General features: G+C 41.1%; 1 protein-coding gene across 2 annotated transcripts in view; it reads right to left on the bottom strand.

Moving 5' to 3' along the window:
- Window positions 1-18308, bottom strand: part of CDH13 (cadherin 13) — a 651169-nt gene that overhangs the window by 483611 nt on the left and 149250 nt on the right. The window contains exon 1 of one of the 2 annotated variants that reach the window (XM_075189158.1): window positions 9865-10039. The exons of the other annotated variant lie outside the window; for it this stretch is intronic. Coding sequence (XP_075045259.1) covers window positions 9865-9945 — 81 coding nt within the window. The 5' untranslated portion in view covers window positions 9946-10039. Of the gene's footprint in view, window positions 1-9864; window positions 10040-18308 lie in introns of those variants that run through there. 2 annotated transcript variants of the gene reach the window in all.

Raw genomic sequence — 18308 nt, 5'->3', positions numbered from 1 at the left:
TTACAGAAGGAAGTAGAATATAGTACTCCCACCAATGCAGTTTTTACTGTAAAGTGATTGGTTGATGTGGGCGTTTTTCATGTCCCGTTTTCTTAAATGTTCCCCAGTAAAAGTGTTTTAATAGGAACTTGATTAGTTAAAACAAGACTGATATAGGTGACCGATACACTTTAAGGTTAACACTTTATTGGTGGGGGTACTAAAATTGTATTTCATTCTGTAGGGAAAAGTAATGAATTACTTAAATAGGATATGCCTTATTTACTAAATAATGCAATGTGTTTCCAACACTATGCAGTGGAAATACAAATTCTATTTCCAACAAATAACTGAATGGCCGTGACTTGGGCGGAGCAGGGTATGTGTTTTTCAATCGGTATGTTAGCAGGTGTGCACCTTGTAATTCAATAGTAGACATGTCGATCCCACGTATAATTAAAGCGCAAACTTCCAATTTTTAGATGATTGTGTTAAATATAGGAAGTTTTTTTATTTTAGCAATTACGTTGTAATTCTCCTCTCCAGTGAAAGGAACCGTCGTTTATTTCACACTTCTAGAATGCCCGCTCAGTCTGTTTCCTCTCTCTTATTTGCATAGGTTGCCACTGGATTTAGGGCAAAAAAGGGGACAAAACAAAAGTAACCAGATACATAAAGAAGTTGTCGAACAAATGGCTAATTTAGTGTATTGGAAGTATATTTAAAAAATGTATTATTGAATCAGAAAATCATATTTTAATTTATGGATACAGATCCACTCTATTATGGCTAAAAACGATCCACCTTTGTGAACCAAGCCTTAGTTCAGTACACATTCTAGATCCTTCCATACAAGCTACAAACAACATTGCTGTAGAGAAAGACATGTACTGATGAGAGGTTTCTTTTTTATTTGTTTGTTTTTTTAAATACATTTATTGGTAACATCCCAAGAGAAATAATGTGTAAAAAAAAAGACAGAAATAGTTATAAGCAAAGAACAACATACAGAGTCCACAATAGACTTGACCTTGGAAAACACATACATAAAGCATAGTTGCCAACCTTTCTAGGCTGACCTTCAGGAATCTAGAGGGAGATGGTGAGCGTGAGGGGGCGGGGCTTAGGGAATCACGTAATTTTGACCCCATCTCCATGATGTAAATGCATCATTTTACCATAGGAGGTGGGCCAAAACGATGCGATGCCTGGAGAATCGCATTATGGAGGCCCATAATCTGCCCAGATGCAGGGGAACTGCCAGCTCTCCCGGGAGTCCAGGAGATCTACCCAGAATTCGGAAGTCTCCCGGAGTTGGCAAGTAGGACATAAAATAAAAGCAATTTTCTAGATACCATTGACAGCAATGCACATTTTGATATGTATCAATCAGGTAAAGAAAGAAGAGAAAAAAGAAAAAGAGAATGGAAGGGTGGAGTAGTGGTTGATTATGTTAAGAGGCCAAACTTGGCGAAAGGAAACAGAGGAGCCCCTCAGGATGCTAGTAATATGTTCCATCTGGTAGATGTGCCACACCTGGTTGCAGACCGAAAGAAGTGTCGGCGAAGAGAGGTTCTTCCAAGTAACTACAATCTGGCAGATTGCTGCATTCTTAATGTGTCGGAATAGTCTGTGGGAATAAGAGGGGAGATCAAGGATAGGTGTGGGGTCAGGAGGAATGGAGGCACAGAGAACAGCAGAAGCGAAGGAGATGACAGCAGACCACTAGGAACGAAGAATGAGAGGTTTCTTAAAGAGGACCATATCCTATATGCATGTAGGCAGCCTGGTTCGGGAACAAACATGGGCGCCCCCCTAGACGACGTGTCCCCTCTCCCCTTCCCACCCACCCCCATTTGGAAGAGAGTCCCCCCTCAGCTCAGAAGAGACACCTAACACCCCTGCTTCTTCTCACTTTGGCAGGCAGGAAGTGTGGGGTCTGAGCTCAGCAGAAGGGAAGAGTGTCGCTTGGCTGTGACATCATAGCCAAGCGCCACTCTCCCAGCAGAACACTGACATGAATGAGCAGGAGCTTCACATGTAGAAAGCTACTAGCTGCTACTCCATCAAGTCAGTGGGAGGGTGCCGTAGGGCATTATGGCACTCATTCAGTGTTTTCGGTACCCCCTAACCATCGTCTTCCTAGGCAACCGCCTAGGTTCGCCCAGCGGTAGCACCAGCTCTGCAGGCAGCCATGTTGTAGGCTAAACCAACATTCATCATGATGAATTCACTAGGACTTGGTCACATTACTGAGCCATGAGGCACTTTGTATCGAGTGAACGGAGAGGCTGCATTTTGCATTCATCTTGGTATAACCCACAAAATGGCTGCCTCCAGTGTAAATAGGTGCCATGGCAGAGTAAGTAAAAGAGGAGATTAATGTTACAACAGATGCAGATTGCATTCCAGCTGTACAGGTGATATTAAATAATAGAGGGATCTCTCCCATTGACATGTGAGGCACACAGCTTTTTGCTGAAGGGGACAAGTGATCTTCGAAATATTCAAATAAGGAAAGTGCATAATTTATTATAATCCTTTTTCACAGCACAAATAGAGTCACCGCACGTTAATAATGCTTTTTGTGGAAGATTGATGAAATGTATCCCTGTGCTAGTCAGTCAACAGACCGGATAGGTAAAAAAACACAAAATATTATTTGATATTAACAGCATGCAATATATTTAAGATTTGTTGTGTAAAGGGATCAATTAAAAAAATTATTTAATTGTCTTTCTTTACCAAAGATTTCCAGCTAACACTGATAGTTTGTTTCCTATTGCTAGGAGAACGACTTTTACCAAGTTATTGTCTCTCTACACTCTCCTACAACTTCTACTAAATACATTTCATTATCTTCTGGATTCTCTTTGTGCAAATCATCCATTTATTTCTATCACTGAAGAGTTCCTTATTTTTGCTGTTAGGGGATACGATATACATCGATACATTGGTTGTACTTGCATCCAGGGAGCAGATCTGTGTTGGATTCAAGGACAAAATATAAAAAAAAAAAAAACAGTCCCCAAATCTTTAACTCACAATACTTATTTTCTCACACGTTCAAAAACACACAGTCCAAAAACATAGATTAACTGACCGCTGAGTAACAGGCATTTAGAGGGGATTTAGACTGTAAGCTCCAATGGTGTAAGGACCGATGTGAATTACTACATAGTCTATTTACAGCCCTGTGTAATATGGTGGCACCATTTAAACAATAAATAAATAATAATAGAACTGTTTAACCTAATTTAGCCCCTAAAAAGAAAGTATAGTGTCGATTTTGGTACTTCGGCAAACACCAAGTATCATTTTGCTTTGTTTTTATTTTGGAATAATGTAAACTATGTCTGAAGGTGAGGAGACCCAAAAACTCTTTAATTACAGTGTACGTGAACATGAGTGAGCCCAGCAACAGTGCACAGTAGATGAAGCCACTTTGTGCTTCACACCTCAATGACGTTACCAGCTCGATAGGTGAATTGATAGGCTGAATATTGGTTTGGTGCACAAATGGTTGCCCTCACTGTATACAGTTGACTGCAAAAGACACAACGCCTAACAAACAAGTAGACCACAACCTTCCTAATTTAGAATATATTTTTTTTTCTCAGGGCCTGGGGCACCACAAACTCTGAATGTGACCTGGATGCTTAACAGTCCCGATTCTTTGGGACATTATGGAGTTTCTTGGGGGTCAGGGGTTTGGCTTGCTAGGAGAAAGCGTGTCACGTGTGGATCAGTGCGTGACTTTGGCAGATTTGAGCAACCATGTTGTGTGGTATGAGAGCCTCCAGAGTATACAACTTCATAAACAAAAGGGCAAACCTGGCAAGTTTGTGCCCAGACTAGCAAATAAAGCTAAATGGCCAGAGGTGCCGAATCACAAGATCCAATGGAGGAAGACATTTTAATGTTATAGTGCAGAGATCGGCAGCCATGATGGTACAATAACTGTGCCAGAGGTACCAAATCATTAGATCCAGTGGAGGAAGCCATTTTGTATGTTTTAGTGCAGAGATTGGCAGCCATGATGGTTAAATAACTGTGTCCTCCTGGCGAATAATCCTAAGGGTGACTATTTCCTCCCCTGATTAGTTGGAGTAAGATCTGGTATATGATGGTTCATGCGGGTAATAATATACAGTTGTTAAAGATGGAGACTGACAGGATTTCTGTGTAATTTACCCTCCACTGTAAAAACAAGAAATGCCCCAGGGCGTTTGTCCTCCTGCCCCTGGGGCCTACCTTTCCCTAATAAACAATATTACTGCAGAGATTTAATGACCCGTATCTGTATATTAAAGCAACATACTGACCCATAGTTCAGTCGGGAGCGTACTCTAGGTCTGTGACTGATTACAGACCAGCGTGCAGCAGCGTGACAATATGTCAGCGAAAATTCAGCAGACAAGCGAGATGAAAATGTGCTAAGATATCTGTGAAAGTGTATGGACAGTCAGCTCACTCGTTACCAAAACATGAATTATTTCATATTAGCCCTAGATCACTTCAGATATTGCCAAGTTTTAATTGACCAGCACTCTGCTTCCTCAGTGAGAAACCATATAAGGGTTGACAGGGCTCTTCCAAGAACTTCTCACCTCCCCAGTAATTAACTAGATTGCCCAGTATGACGTCATGGCTTGAATGAAAAGAGCGCTGATCAGCGGCCAAGATAAACGTGAGGTTAAGTGATAAGCCAAAGTGCTAACACCGATTGTCCCACCAGACCGGGACATCTTGTGAGATGAATAACCGTTAACATGTGCACATGGCGGCCATATTAAGCACTGAACCAATATTCATGAGAATGTTCCGGTCACAAAGAACTGGTGACGTCACTAAGGGATAAGGCATTTCACAAAGTACAGGCAGTCATTTTGTGGGCTGGACCAATATTTGCAGGACTACAGAAACCAATTAATTAAGAGCCAGCAATATAAAGGACGTGGGGCCATAGAAAACCTCATTCTCCCTTCAGATGGACAGAACTTTTAGAACAAAAAAAAAACACACATTACAATGTGGGTTTCATATGGGCACAAACCAGCCTTTCATGACCATTGTAGTAGCACGGTGGCTCAGTGGTTAGCACTTCTGCCTCACAGCACTGGGGTCATTAGTTCAATTCCCAACCATGGTCTTATAGGAGAGGAGTTTGTATGTTCTCCCCATGTTTGCGTGAGTTTCCTCTGGGTGCTCCGGTTTTCTCCAACAATCCAAAAACATACTAGTAGGTTAATTGGCTGCTAACAGGAACAAGATCCCCCTTAATGCAGTCCCTTCACTTGGTTGCTGATTAAGTTCAAAATGAAATTCACTTATTATTAAGAAATTATCTACATAGTGTGATGTACATACGGTACCAACAATCTCCTTCCAGGCTGTAATTTTCCATTATGTACTGTTACCAGTAACATTGTTAGAGCTGTCATTCAGTGTCTAATGCTGTGGACAGGGCACAAACTAAATTCTAGTTTTTGGTCTAAGGTTTCCCCTGACAACGAGAAGCGACTTGGAGAGGGTAACACAATTGTTAATGTAAATGACACAGTATCTGTAACTAATGAACAGTTACATGCACATAAGTGATTTCTAGTACATCATGCTTAACACTTAATATACTTTTTTAATGATTAAACATTGGAGTTAACATTTGACTGTTCCTGTGGACATAGAGTATAAGTGGCTGCACAAACATCAAGGTACGCGTGTCAATGTTTGACTGTAATGGGACGGACGTCCAGGCATACAGTCTTATGTATCGGGTGAGTACAGGATGGTGAACATACCAGGTTGATTCCCCGCACAGGTGATGGCGGTCTAGTGAACTCCATTGAAGGATGTTGCACCAGTGAAAACTCACCAAGGTGCTGAATCCACTTCAAACAGCCCGGTACAGTATATGAACCATTTGTTTCAGGGATAGGGTACTTAAGTTGCATCTTATAAAAGCTGATTTAAGGGGGGACCACTCTGTGTTCTAATTAACATTTCTAACCCCAGCCCAATATCTCACTGACTGACAGAGTGACCATTAGTGACTTATAACCAGGCTCAGGCCATCCAGAAGACCATCCACCGATAGGGCAATGAGCCGAAACGCAACTCTGCAGAATATCTGATACAATTAAAACATAGAAATGTCACTACTATCCTATGATATCACCAAACCATTATATAAAAGTGTTATTCGTTGTAAATTATTGAGTATTTATGGTATTACTTTTCTGTGCTACATACATTACATAATTTATGCACTTCTGATTGAATGTACTTTCAGGGATCTTCATAATTGCCCGACACAGCCTACAAACTAATGGTTTACTGAGCATCTTTAGTGCATAACTCTTGCATTACAAAGACTCTTCCTATTTCCAGAACTCCTACTGTACATATACAGGACACCATCAGATAATCTTTAATAGATACTTTATTGCACAACTTTTGGATTACAAAGACTCTTCCTATTGCCAGATTCCAGAACACCATTAGATGATCTTCACACGTGTGTTTCTCATTCACCATATCCCACCCATGTAATTACACACCGGGTCTTACAGTAGCTCAGGCAAGCATTGGGGAATTGCTACCTAATTAGGTTCTGCAGAGCATAAATAGTTCAAGGAAAGAGGTGCCATGCGGAACACCCCAGTTTAAGAGAGAATCTAGGCCTGACCTTGGTAAATAATTCCCAGAGAGAAGAGCTTCCCAGAACTATATTGCGCACATGCATTTTAGCTACTTTATAAATGACAGCAATGGGTTGTTTCTGGTACAGCAATCACCACCCTTTCATGTCAATATATCGTACTTATAGCATATACATATCAAGTGTTGTTAATAAAATACTAGGATGAAGGGTACACCAAACTTTACGGCATGGATAGACAATTCGGCATGAAATTTAATGAGCCATGGAATTACACCCAAATCAGTGCAAAGTGCTAAAAGGGAAACAGTGTTTCCCAAATCCAGTACTCAGGCAGCCCTATCAGTGCAGGCTTTCTAGGTCACAAGTGAAATAATTATACCACCTGTGGATGTGTTACAATGAGTCAGGGAGTAATGATTACACCTGTGCTCCAGGAAGGAGACTGGAAAACGTGCACTGTTAGGGGTCACAGAAGACTGGCTTTGGGAAACTCTGTAATAGAACATTAAAAATAGAAATAAAAAAACAACATATACTGGTCCAATGATGTCAATAATGTATATAAGCTTATATAGCAATACATTATATTCTCTATATCACAATGTACTTTATAAAAAAATCACCTTAGGATACTTATTCACATCTAGTACTAGGTATAAATATAATAAACTGGTAACAGAATGTATCTTGTGACAGAAACTTTAATCCACATTAAATTTGTCACCAACAAACTTATGCCCACAGGAGAGATGGTGTACTGCAGCCCGGCAATGTAATTGTTTGCAGGAATCAAATCAACTTGCTTGGATCTCAAACACTCCACAGGATACAATCACAGGATACAATTGAAATTTATTGTGCTCAGACAAAAAAAACAAAACAAAACACCTTGTTCTATATTACAGAGCATCGTTACCTATGGTGAGGGCTTAGAGCAACAGGTGATTTATTATAAAACTCCTAATCAAGCATTACCAATCTATAACCTTATTAAACAAACAAAAACAACAGCATAATAAAACAACAATCAATGCACTGGTAACTCGAGCAGTTCTGAAGTACAAGTAATTGATGATACGTATTTATAAACAATATATTGTACTTTTAGACTGAGGGCCATACAAGACACACTGAAAAAAGGCACTGACTACAATCAGATGGATAACGGTTTAGCACACCTAGTGCAGTAGTGCTCATTTTGCATGCAATACACCCCTATATTTTCCTCTATAACACACGCCTACTCTACGATTATATATCAATTTTAATCCTGCTACAAGAGCCACATACCTTATGATTATGACTAAGTATTCACCACATGATTTAGCCATTGTTGAAAAGTTGTTTGACACTAAATATCTCTCCCATCCTTCTTTTTTTGGTGTGTGTAATATCCGCCTACATGTTAACTAAGTGATTCCACACCACCCTTTCACTGCCGGATAGGACTCAACAACACACTTACTGCAACATTCTGCAGACTGTTCTTGTTCACTCTTATGGGAGCCCAGTGCTCGTTATAAGGTTTACTGTGAGCTTGTTATATATTTTCTTGACAGCCCATTTTGCTCAGCGGGAACCCTGAATTTTGTATTTAGCTGTTAGGGTGCCCAAAGGCTACAACTGCAGTATGATCGGGCTGCATTTCCTTTTAAATGCTGCTCAGCTGCTGTGTTTTCACTGCTGCTCAGAGCATTAAATAGCAATCTCAGTTACCTGACTCCTTCATATTCCACTGATCTGTAAATCTTTCCTCATTTCTGTCGCTATCTTCAGTCCTAAGCTGCACTTGGGATCCTTAACCCTTCCCTACCCGTGCCAACAGGACGGCGCATATCAAACTAATGGGAGGGGGCAGTAAAGTGAATATTGGGTTTATAGACAGACAAGAACTCAATAAGACTATAATAAAGCAAATCAACACACATGGTTTATTAAATGCTTCTATAAACTTTGGACACTGTGCTAGCATGCAATAGCGCGCACACACACACACACACACACACACACACACACACACACACACACACACACACACACACACACACACACACACACACACACACACACACACACACCGTGCTCGAAAGAGCTTACAATCTATATACTATACCTATATCTGCCCAAGGTGATTCAGGCTACTACTTAAAATGCATGTCACAGAATGCAAAGTAGCCTGGTTGTAAGTGCAGCAGATTGTCTAAATAGAGTTGCTTAGCAATATCATCTATATACAGCTTTTAGGGGAAGGGGGGGTTATATGAAGATGGGGTGCTGTGACTCCCCCACCCCTAAATCAGGAAATGGATGTTGGAGATGAGTGGGATTCCGCACACAGGCTCATATGACAAGTGTATTTTTTTCCCAGGGAATTAGCAAGACGTGGTGGCTGTGGATGGTGAAGCCAGGAAAGGAATATATCTTCAGGTCTGACTGACAGCAGCAGCCGTATCATGCCTGGTCTGGGAAAGACACAGTTGTTTATGCTGAGATGTTGGGGGGATTTTCTCAGTACTGGGGGGCAGGATGCAATCTAATGAACACCCAGACATACATAAAACCCCTTTGAGAACTAGACAACGTACTACTCTTTTGTTTTATTTTGAAGGACGTTATAGATAATAAACCATTTGCAATTAAAAAAAAACAACACACGGCTACTCCAGGGGTCCGGTGGGGTGAAACTGATTTCATTTTCCAGTACAAAGTTCTCTATGTCCGTTCAATCCACAGTCACCAACACAGCAATCCAAAGAGCAGCCCGGTAACAGTCAAGTCCATGTAGAAGCCCCCTTCTGCCGACCCCTTTTATTCCAAGCTCACAAGTTTCAATCTATTTTAAAACAAGATCGGAGTCAGACTGTGCCCCCCGCCCCCCCAGGCTAGGGGATTCCACTGCAATGTATCCTAGTGAACAGTGGCTTTAGGGAGGGGGCACAGGAATCAAAGAAGCAGCTTTAAGGAGGGGGGGTATCATCACCCAAGGGAACCAACGAGGAGGGTGGGGTGACGCGTGACCACAAAAAAAAGCGGCACCCCCAGTTTAGATCCTTTCAAGTTCACAGCAACATCAAAAAAAAAAATCTGGCAGAGTGTCGGACCCTCACCTGCCTTGCAATAAATACACAGGCAGCGAGGATTATGTCATCAATTACAATTCTACAAATACCGTTTATAAAAGCAGCAGATAATATAATAAATGAAAGGCTGTTGGGTCTTACCTGGGACAGCAGCAGGGACAAAGTGAGTTGATATTTGTGATCCATATTTGCCAGGCTAGAAGGGACTAGAGGTTTTTTCATTCATGCACTGAGGCTGCTCTGTGCATATTTGCACTGTGAAACAGCCTTTGAGATGAAGCTTCGCGTTCAGAGCCAGCCAAGTTCCCAAATAGATCAGCAGCATCATCAGTAAAGCATTGGATAGAGGCTGGTGACCAGAGCCAATGGCTTTCCAAGGTACATTTCATCACATATCGTATCCCCCGTTTGTAAAGCTTATATTGGGTATCCGCCTCTGGCAATCACCTCCTTTACATTGCACGAATTCTTTTTTTTCTCTCCAGTTTTCATCATTAATACAAGGACTGTGCAGTTTTTTTTCTTTATATTTTATATATATATTTTTTTACCTCTAATGTATAGCTCCTTCATTGCTGTTCTATGATCCTAAATACTAACACCAGTCACAAGTCATACTCCCGTTATTTAAATGTTAATGAGATGTTGTGTATATCACAGGATGGAATTCTCTGAAGCTTTCCCAGGATGGCAATAAGAAAATTGATACAGAGTAGCAGTTTGTTTCCAATCTATGTATGTTGCAAAATGATTCATTTCAGTGTAAGGAGACATTTTTCTACACAATAATAAATTTGGACAGTTTTGATTATTTTTTGTACATTTATTATTGCATATACAACTCATTATACATAGAGCTGAGGACAATGTAGTGCGCTACACTGATGTAACAACTTAAAGACCAACATGTCAAGCCTGTGGGAAGATATCAGGATCTCCTCATTAAAACCCTGGCAAGGATCTCATATTCTAAGCATTACTCACTGTCGCAGGAATTGTGGCAGCATAGAAAGCCATCATTGTGGTCACATCAAATTGCACTGAATAGAGCAATTGATGGAAAGAATTTCAAGAACCAACCAAGATTTGGCAACTTTTAAATGAAGACAAGTTTGGTCCAGTAGACCCAGGGGAGGGCTGGCAAATTTTAGCCCAGGGGGCAAGACTCAACTTAACAGCATGTTAGGAACATTTCAAAGGGGAAAAAAATGCAGGTGGCTCAACGATCCAGCCCAAGATAGCCCCTTATGGGCCTGGCCCGGGGAGCAGAAGTCCCCCTGCACCCAAGCTCACCCTGCCCCTGAATAGACCATAGATTCAGTCCAAATTCAAGATGCTGAAAGCTCTTTGGTCTAGCTCATGTCAAGAAACATGTATTTTTATAGAGATTAATAGCATAACGATGTGCAGTTCGGACTATTGCACTAATATTTGGGGTTAAAACATTGGCAAGGTGCAATTAATAATCCAGTACATTATCAGGTTCTTGTTTGCCATATTCAAGGATAACTCCACCCAAAATTGAAAATTCAGTATTGGGCGGGGTTCTGTGTTAAACATTATAACACACCTGGGGCTTGATATTGCACCCAATTTGACACCCCATCCCACCCACCAATGTGGTCCAGCATCTGTTCAGATTTGGGTAAAATCATGTTTTAATTGACATTAGTATAAAAGATAGTTATGAAGACAGTGCTATGCAATATAGACATACATGTGAATGTGGGTTTGAGACATGGATGCTAATTGTATACTGACAATAAGTGAAGCTATAAGTCAGTATAAGAAATAGTGATGAGTAAACATGATATTTTATGGACACTACTAGTCTACACATAACATGTACTAAACCAAGGAAAAATGTGGCAGGTGGCCCAGTGACCAAGGCCAAGGTAGCCCAATATAGGACCAGCCCGGGAGGCAGATGTCCCCCAGCCCGCCAGCCTGCTCCTGACATTAAGATTAACATTACCCAGGGTACAGATCTCAAAACAAGAGGGAACACTTGTGGTTATATCCCATTGGTATAGACTGTCACCTTGGGATAATACCCAATTTAACAAATGCCCCTTCATTTTTATCACCAACTTCTACACTCTCTACCGGTAGATGCAGACAATTGGGGGTGTGAGGAGCACCAATTGGACTGTTCCTATGGTAATCAATATGTTTTTCCAGCCTGCTTGTTTGTGATTGTATTTGATGCCTAAAATGTTTTAATAATTTATGGCAACTGCTGGACAGTGAAAATGATAACTGGATGGATGGGGTATAATCATGACAAGGGTGGTGATGATAATGATGGATGAGATGGAAGATGAGATAGATAGAGCAGAAAGGGATAGAGATGGTGGACAGGGAACTTGGAATATGAGAGAGGAGAGGATGATTAGATGAGAAAGAGGGATAATGGGTGAAGAGAGGAATAGTGGAAAGGGGGAGAGCAAAGGAGAAGTAATGTATGATATGGTTTGGGACATTGGAAGAGAAGTTGCAATAGAGTAGGATAATGGGAGGGTTTAAAAGGTATAAAAGTTTTAAAAGAAGGATTAAGGGATGATAAAGGGACTGGAGAAGGACGATGAGAGAGGGATAGCAGAGGGATGGTGAGAAAGTTGAAAGATGATAGAAAGGCAGAAATGATGGAAGGATTCCTATTTTTGTTCATCTTATGTATGAGAACGTTCCTAGTAGGTTGGAAGAAAAGGTTGATGTGATGTCTGGTTGATGGATAGAGGGATGGACGATGGAAGGGGGAGAAATGATGTAATGAAAGGTGTATAATGAGTTGATATGTGATAGAAACAGTAATGTAATGATGAATAGAGGATAGATATACAAATGTTGCAGGAACAGAGATATATTGAAAGGTATAGTCATAGAAAGAACAAGAATGATAGATGAGTTTGAAGATGTAGAGGAAGGAGTTAATAAAGGTCGGGAGGGAAGAATTGATGGGACAAGACAGAATGACACATGACACAGAAAGTAAAGACAGTCCTGACCAAATGAGCTTACCCTCAATGGGTAGTTGGTTACACATACACTTCATACATAAGATAGCGGAATAGCAATTGTAGTTGTTGAAGGGATAGATGTTCATGGACACAGGTACGGCGCTAGTTCCTGGCTGTGGGCAGCTTGGATTACTGACACTGTGCTACTTCCTGTCTCCAGGCACTTCATAACATGTGGTAACTTGCTCACCCCAACATACTATCAACACAGCACACAAGTTAATCATGGCTGAGAATGAGGAAAGGATGTAGAGCTCAGAAATCCAGCCTACAAATTATCTTGTGGATTATGCGAGGCATGCATGATAAATACAAAGCTCACTTGTCTTTCGTACCTTAGTATGCTCCCCTGATATAGCGTGCATGTCAGGATTCACTAGGATGAGTGGGATCCTTCTGTTTTGTCTGGGATTGATGGTACTTCACCCAGAGGCGCGGAATCTAACAGAGTGGAAGGTTTTCACCAGAGGTTCCCGCAAGGGAATTTGGTCTTGGCAGCTTCCACCCTGCAGGTCGCGGCCCTCTAGGGGAGTTCCCAGTGAGCGGTGATAGAGAACCTAGTACAGAGAAGAATGTAGGTACTAGATAGCCACAAATTAGTAGGATTACTGAGTGATGCTCAGTGATGGTCCACAGAGAGATAGTAGGTGATTTGCAGCAGTACACTTGGAGAGATGGTAGCGATGATCTGTAGTAGTTACCACTAACGAGTGGAGCAGGTAATAGGTGAGTTGCAGCAGCACACTTGGAGAGATGACAGCAATGAACTGCAGGAGTTGCCACTAACGATTGGAGCAGGTAATAGGTGAGTTGCAGCAGCACACTTAGAGAGATGACAGCGGTGAACTGCAGGAGTTACCACTAACGAGTGGAGCAGGTAATAGGTGAGTTGCAGCAGCACACTTGGAGAGATGGTAGCAATGAACTGCATGAGTTACCACTAACGATTGGAGCAGGTAATAGGTGATTGCAGCAGCAGAGTGCATTAGCTGCTTCCAGGCCAGGAGTCTGACGAGAACAACCAGCACTGAGAGGTGCTGGGAGGAGCCTTATAAATGAGAGGTAACCAATGGATGAGCAGGACAAGTGAACACAGGTGAGATCATAAGCATTTCATTCTCTCTTTTATCTGTTTTGATTACGAAATTGCTGCAGTGTCAAATTTTACAAATGAAAATAGATGATAAAGGGCACTATATAGGCTTACACTGCTATTTGGAATATATGTGGCCAATCCCTTGTGCATCCCAGGGGCAGCACGGTGGCGAAGTGGTAGCACTTCTGCCTCACAGCACTGGGGTCATGAGTTCAATTCCCTACCATGGCTTTATCTGTGTGGAGTTTGTATGTTCTCCCCATGTTTGTGTGGGTTTCCTCCGGGTGCTCCGGTTTCCTCCCACACTCTAAAAAACATACTAGTAGGTTAATTGGTTGCTTTCAAAAATTGACCCTAGTCTCTCTCTCTCTCTCTCTCTCTCTCTGTCTGTGTGTGTGTGTGTGTGTTAGGGAATTTAGACTGTAAGCTCCAATGTGGGCAGGGACTGATGGGAATGAGTTCTCTGTACAGCGCTGCGGAATCAGTGGCGCTATATAAATAAATGGTGATGATGGTGATGGTGATAAATCCCTTTATTGCCCACAAGTACTGAAGGAATTATCTGAGTTTTGTGCTGCACTCTTTGCTCTCTGGTGCAATGGGTAGGAGATTTAAATACTGTCTCTGATCCGATAGCTATAGGTCCTCTGATGCCCACTTGAGGCCACAACATTAAACTATGAGGTTTTTGAGGGCTTTCAGGGGCCTTCATTCTGTGGAAATATTGTCGAGCCGGCATCTGTTGGAGAAATGTTTTTCCACTAACTCATGGTGTCTTGTTCAGAATTGATTTAGCCCATTGTTGTTTAAAACTGCAACCTTCCCCTACTGAAATATTTATATCACACTCTCCTTTGAGCTCATCACTTTTAGCTCAAAATCATTTCTATATATAAGCGGTTGGAAGGCTCTGCACATCGATATATAGTATGGGATGCAGCTAAATCTCACAAGAAAGAGGTCGCATTATATGCAGTTACCAAAACATTTGAAAAAATATCTGGCCAGCGATGGTGATGATGACAACAGGCTGAACGTGTCAACACCTTAAAAAACCTACTGATCAGCAGACTCACAGAGTGAAATAAAAAATTTTAATATTAAGGGGAAATTAAAAAATATTATATAGATCAACTGAATGATAGGAGGAATGATGGGTGATTAATATTAAGAGGCAGCCCCTTTTCTGGCAGAAGCATGACCAGAGAATTGAAGGATGATGAAATATAAGTTAATAATGGGATGATGATTATAATACCACTGATGATCTTAAGGAAATATATAGGTTATTGGGGGATACAAAAACATGACTCAAGTGAAACCATCTACATGTATTAAAGTTGTAGGAACTTATGGATATTACATAAAGTATGAACTCATTGTGACCAAAACCATATAATTCCTCTATTCTGTTGTCTACCAAGGATACACAAGAGTCTATAATTCCCTGCGGATAGGCCAATAGTCTTTTGGTTCTACTGCATACAATCTCTAAAAATATGCCGACCAAAACATGTGAAGAATTTAGAGCGTGAAGCAGTCCAATATTATGTTTAAGGCACACATTTTAACTAAGATGCAAACAAACTTAATTTGGATCAAAGGTATTTTATCTACAATGATCGATGCTATCTATGGATTTGTGGAACTGCCATGGGTACCAGTGCCGTCCCATTGTTAACTTCTATTTCCTCATTCCTCACTTTTTTAGTAATCCCTTTTCTATCCCCACAATACTTCACTCCTGTTGTCAACCTTCTGCCATCATTTGTCTTCTCTCGCTTGTATTATATTACCTTTCTTTTCAGCCACTGCCCCTCACCTGTTACATGCACCGAAAGATGTCATACTTTATATGAGCCTATGGGAATCACTTAACATATGAACCAACGGTGTCCTTTATGGGAACCTTCTTGTATGGCGTAGATTTATTGAAGTTATTTCATTAACTGGGAAAGTGGATTAACCATTTATAAAAACATTTTGTGTCTCAGTTAGGCTTTGGTATTTTTAATCTAAAGTTTACCCCCACATAAAGCATGGAAGAGGTTCACTTTTTGGATATTACTCTCTGTTTTTAGACCAATACATCCTTTATGAAAACCTAACAAAACTGCTGGACCCAAACAGCTAAATTGTATGTATAAACTAACATTTATTGAGCTACTCTTTGTCTTACAGTTTAATAGTCAACTCTATCTGCATAAGAAGAGTGTAGCAAACAGTGGGCCATTTTGTGTAATGACAAATTACAGAATATTTAAAATCTAAAAAACCTAAATTTATGTTTATGTAGTCCCACAATGTGTGTTTAAACAGTGCCCTTATAAGTAGTAAACAACTGTAATCAATCTAGAACACAAAACTTACCCAGAAAGACTAAAATATCTTAATGTGTATAGTTTGGAGCAGAGAAGGGAAAGGGGGGACATGACATAAACTTTCAATATATGAAGGGTTTTGACAAAGTACAGGAGGGAAACATTCACCAAAGGAAGAGAAGTATTAGAACACGAGGACATGTACTGACACTGGGGGGAAGAGAAGTATTAGAACACGAGGACATGTACTGACACTGGGGGGAAGAGAAGTATTAGAACACGAGGACATGTACTGACACTGGAGGGAAGAGAAGTATTAGAACACGAGGACATGTACTGACACTGGGGGGGAAGAGAAGTATTAGAACACGAGGACATGTACTGACACTGGAGGGAAGAGAAGTATTAGAACATGAGGACATGCACTGACACTGGAGGGAAGAGAAGTATTAGAACACGAGGACATGCACTGACACTGGGGGGAAGAGAAGTATTAGAACACGAGGACATGTACTGACACTGGGGGAGAAGAGAAGTATTAGAACACGAGGAAACGTACTGACACTGGGGGGGGGGAAGAGAAGTATTAGAACACGAGGACATGCACTGACACTGGAGGGAAGAGAAGTATTAGAACACGAGGACATGTACTGACACTGGGGGGAAGAGAAGTATTAGAACACGAGGACATGCACTGACACTAGGGGGAAGAGAAGAATTAGAACACTAGGACTGACAATGGAGGGAAGTAAATTCAGAGGAAACTTGAGAAAAACCACTTCACAGAAAGGGTAGTGGATAAGTGGAATAGTCTCCTATCAGAGGTGGTAGAGGCTAATACAATAAAGTGGTTTAAACATGCTTGGGATAAACATAAGCATATCCTTACAAATATTAAAGGACCAAATAGGGTTTGAGGTTACCATAGATTAATAAAAAAATGGGTAGCCTAGGTGGGTCAAGCGGTTCGTATCTGCCGTCAAACAGGAAACTGTAAACATCCTGTCACAGTCCGGAGACTGGATAGGAGCCCAGTGGCAGGGAGGAAGGCTGGCCAACAGATTAGAATATAAGAATAGTCAAACGTAGCCAGGTACGGTACACAGAGAGGGAATGAGGTCTAATTGTTAGGGAAGAAGCAAAATCGAGGGCAAAGCGAGGTTGGTAGAAGATGTCTGCAGGTAAGAAAAGCAACAGGAACAGGAGCTAGATCACAAGCAAGGAGCACAAAAATCAGGCACTGGAAACAGGAACTGGCCAGGCTTTTATAGGAAGTCAAGGGGTGGAGCTAAGGTATACTGGAACATCAGGAGATCACTAGAACTGATCTGGAACACAGGATAAAGGCAAGGAACTGTCCAGCTGCCAGAAGAGCTCAGTCAGTAAAGCAGCAGAGGCAAAAGCCCTGGGTTCGAATTCTAACACACCCACTCTTGAGACATTATAGGACATTTTAGATTTTATAGATTACATGGAGTCATTTTCAGTGGCATAGAACATATTAAACATCACTAGAGGGGGTGTAACTTTATAGAAAGACTGTAGAGCACATATATGCCACATACATTTAATTAAGTCTTTGATGTCATCTGGTCTTAATAGGGAAGTAAAACTTTTGGCTTTCGAATAGCCTCCTTTTTTTCCATATATTTTATGTATCTATGCAGTTTACTTATGAGAATATTTAAAATTATGCAGTAACTACATTGAAGACTAAGTACGATTGTTGGATTATGTAGGCTGGATGTAGTAGTACACCAGACTGTATATACAGAATAACCAGTACTGATGCTAATGGTCGAGGACGGAAGCAAACAGGAATATCAAGGTCAAACCGAAAGGTCACAGCGAGGAGCAAGTAAGAAAGGTCCAAAGAACAAAGAAAATTTTTGAGACAGGCAGCAGAAAAGGAATATCCAGGAACAAGCAGGGTCGGGGCAACATGTAACCCAACAGAATATGATATTAAACACACAGCAGGATAAACGTAATTCAGGACAATATTACTATCACCGACAGGGAGACTAAGTCCTTCCTGCCTTTTAAACTGATGAGGGCCAACCACAATGCTCCCTTGAGAGTGACCCCCCTCACAGCCATAGGCGATTGCAGTCACGAGACTGCAAGTCCTGATTAGAGCATTCCAGC

The sequence above is a fragment of the Mixophyes fleayi genome, chromosome 10 (assembly GCF_038048845.1).
Source record: "Mixophyes fleayi isolate aMixFle1 chromosome 10, aMixFle1.hap1, whole genome shotgun sequence".
NCBI classification, from domain to species: Eukaryota; Metazoa; Chordata; class Amphibia; order Anura; family Limnodynastidae; genus Mixophyes; species Mixophyes fleayi.
Note: the sequence above shows the minus strand (reverse complement) of the source record. Positions and strands in the feature narration are given on the sequence as shown.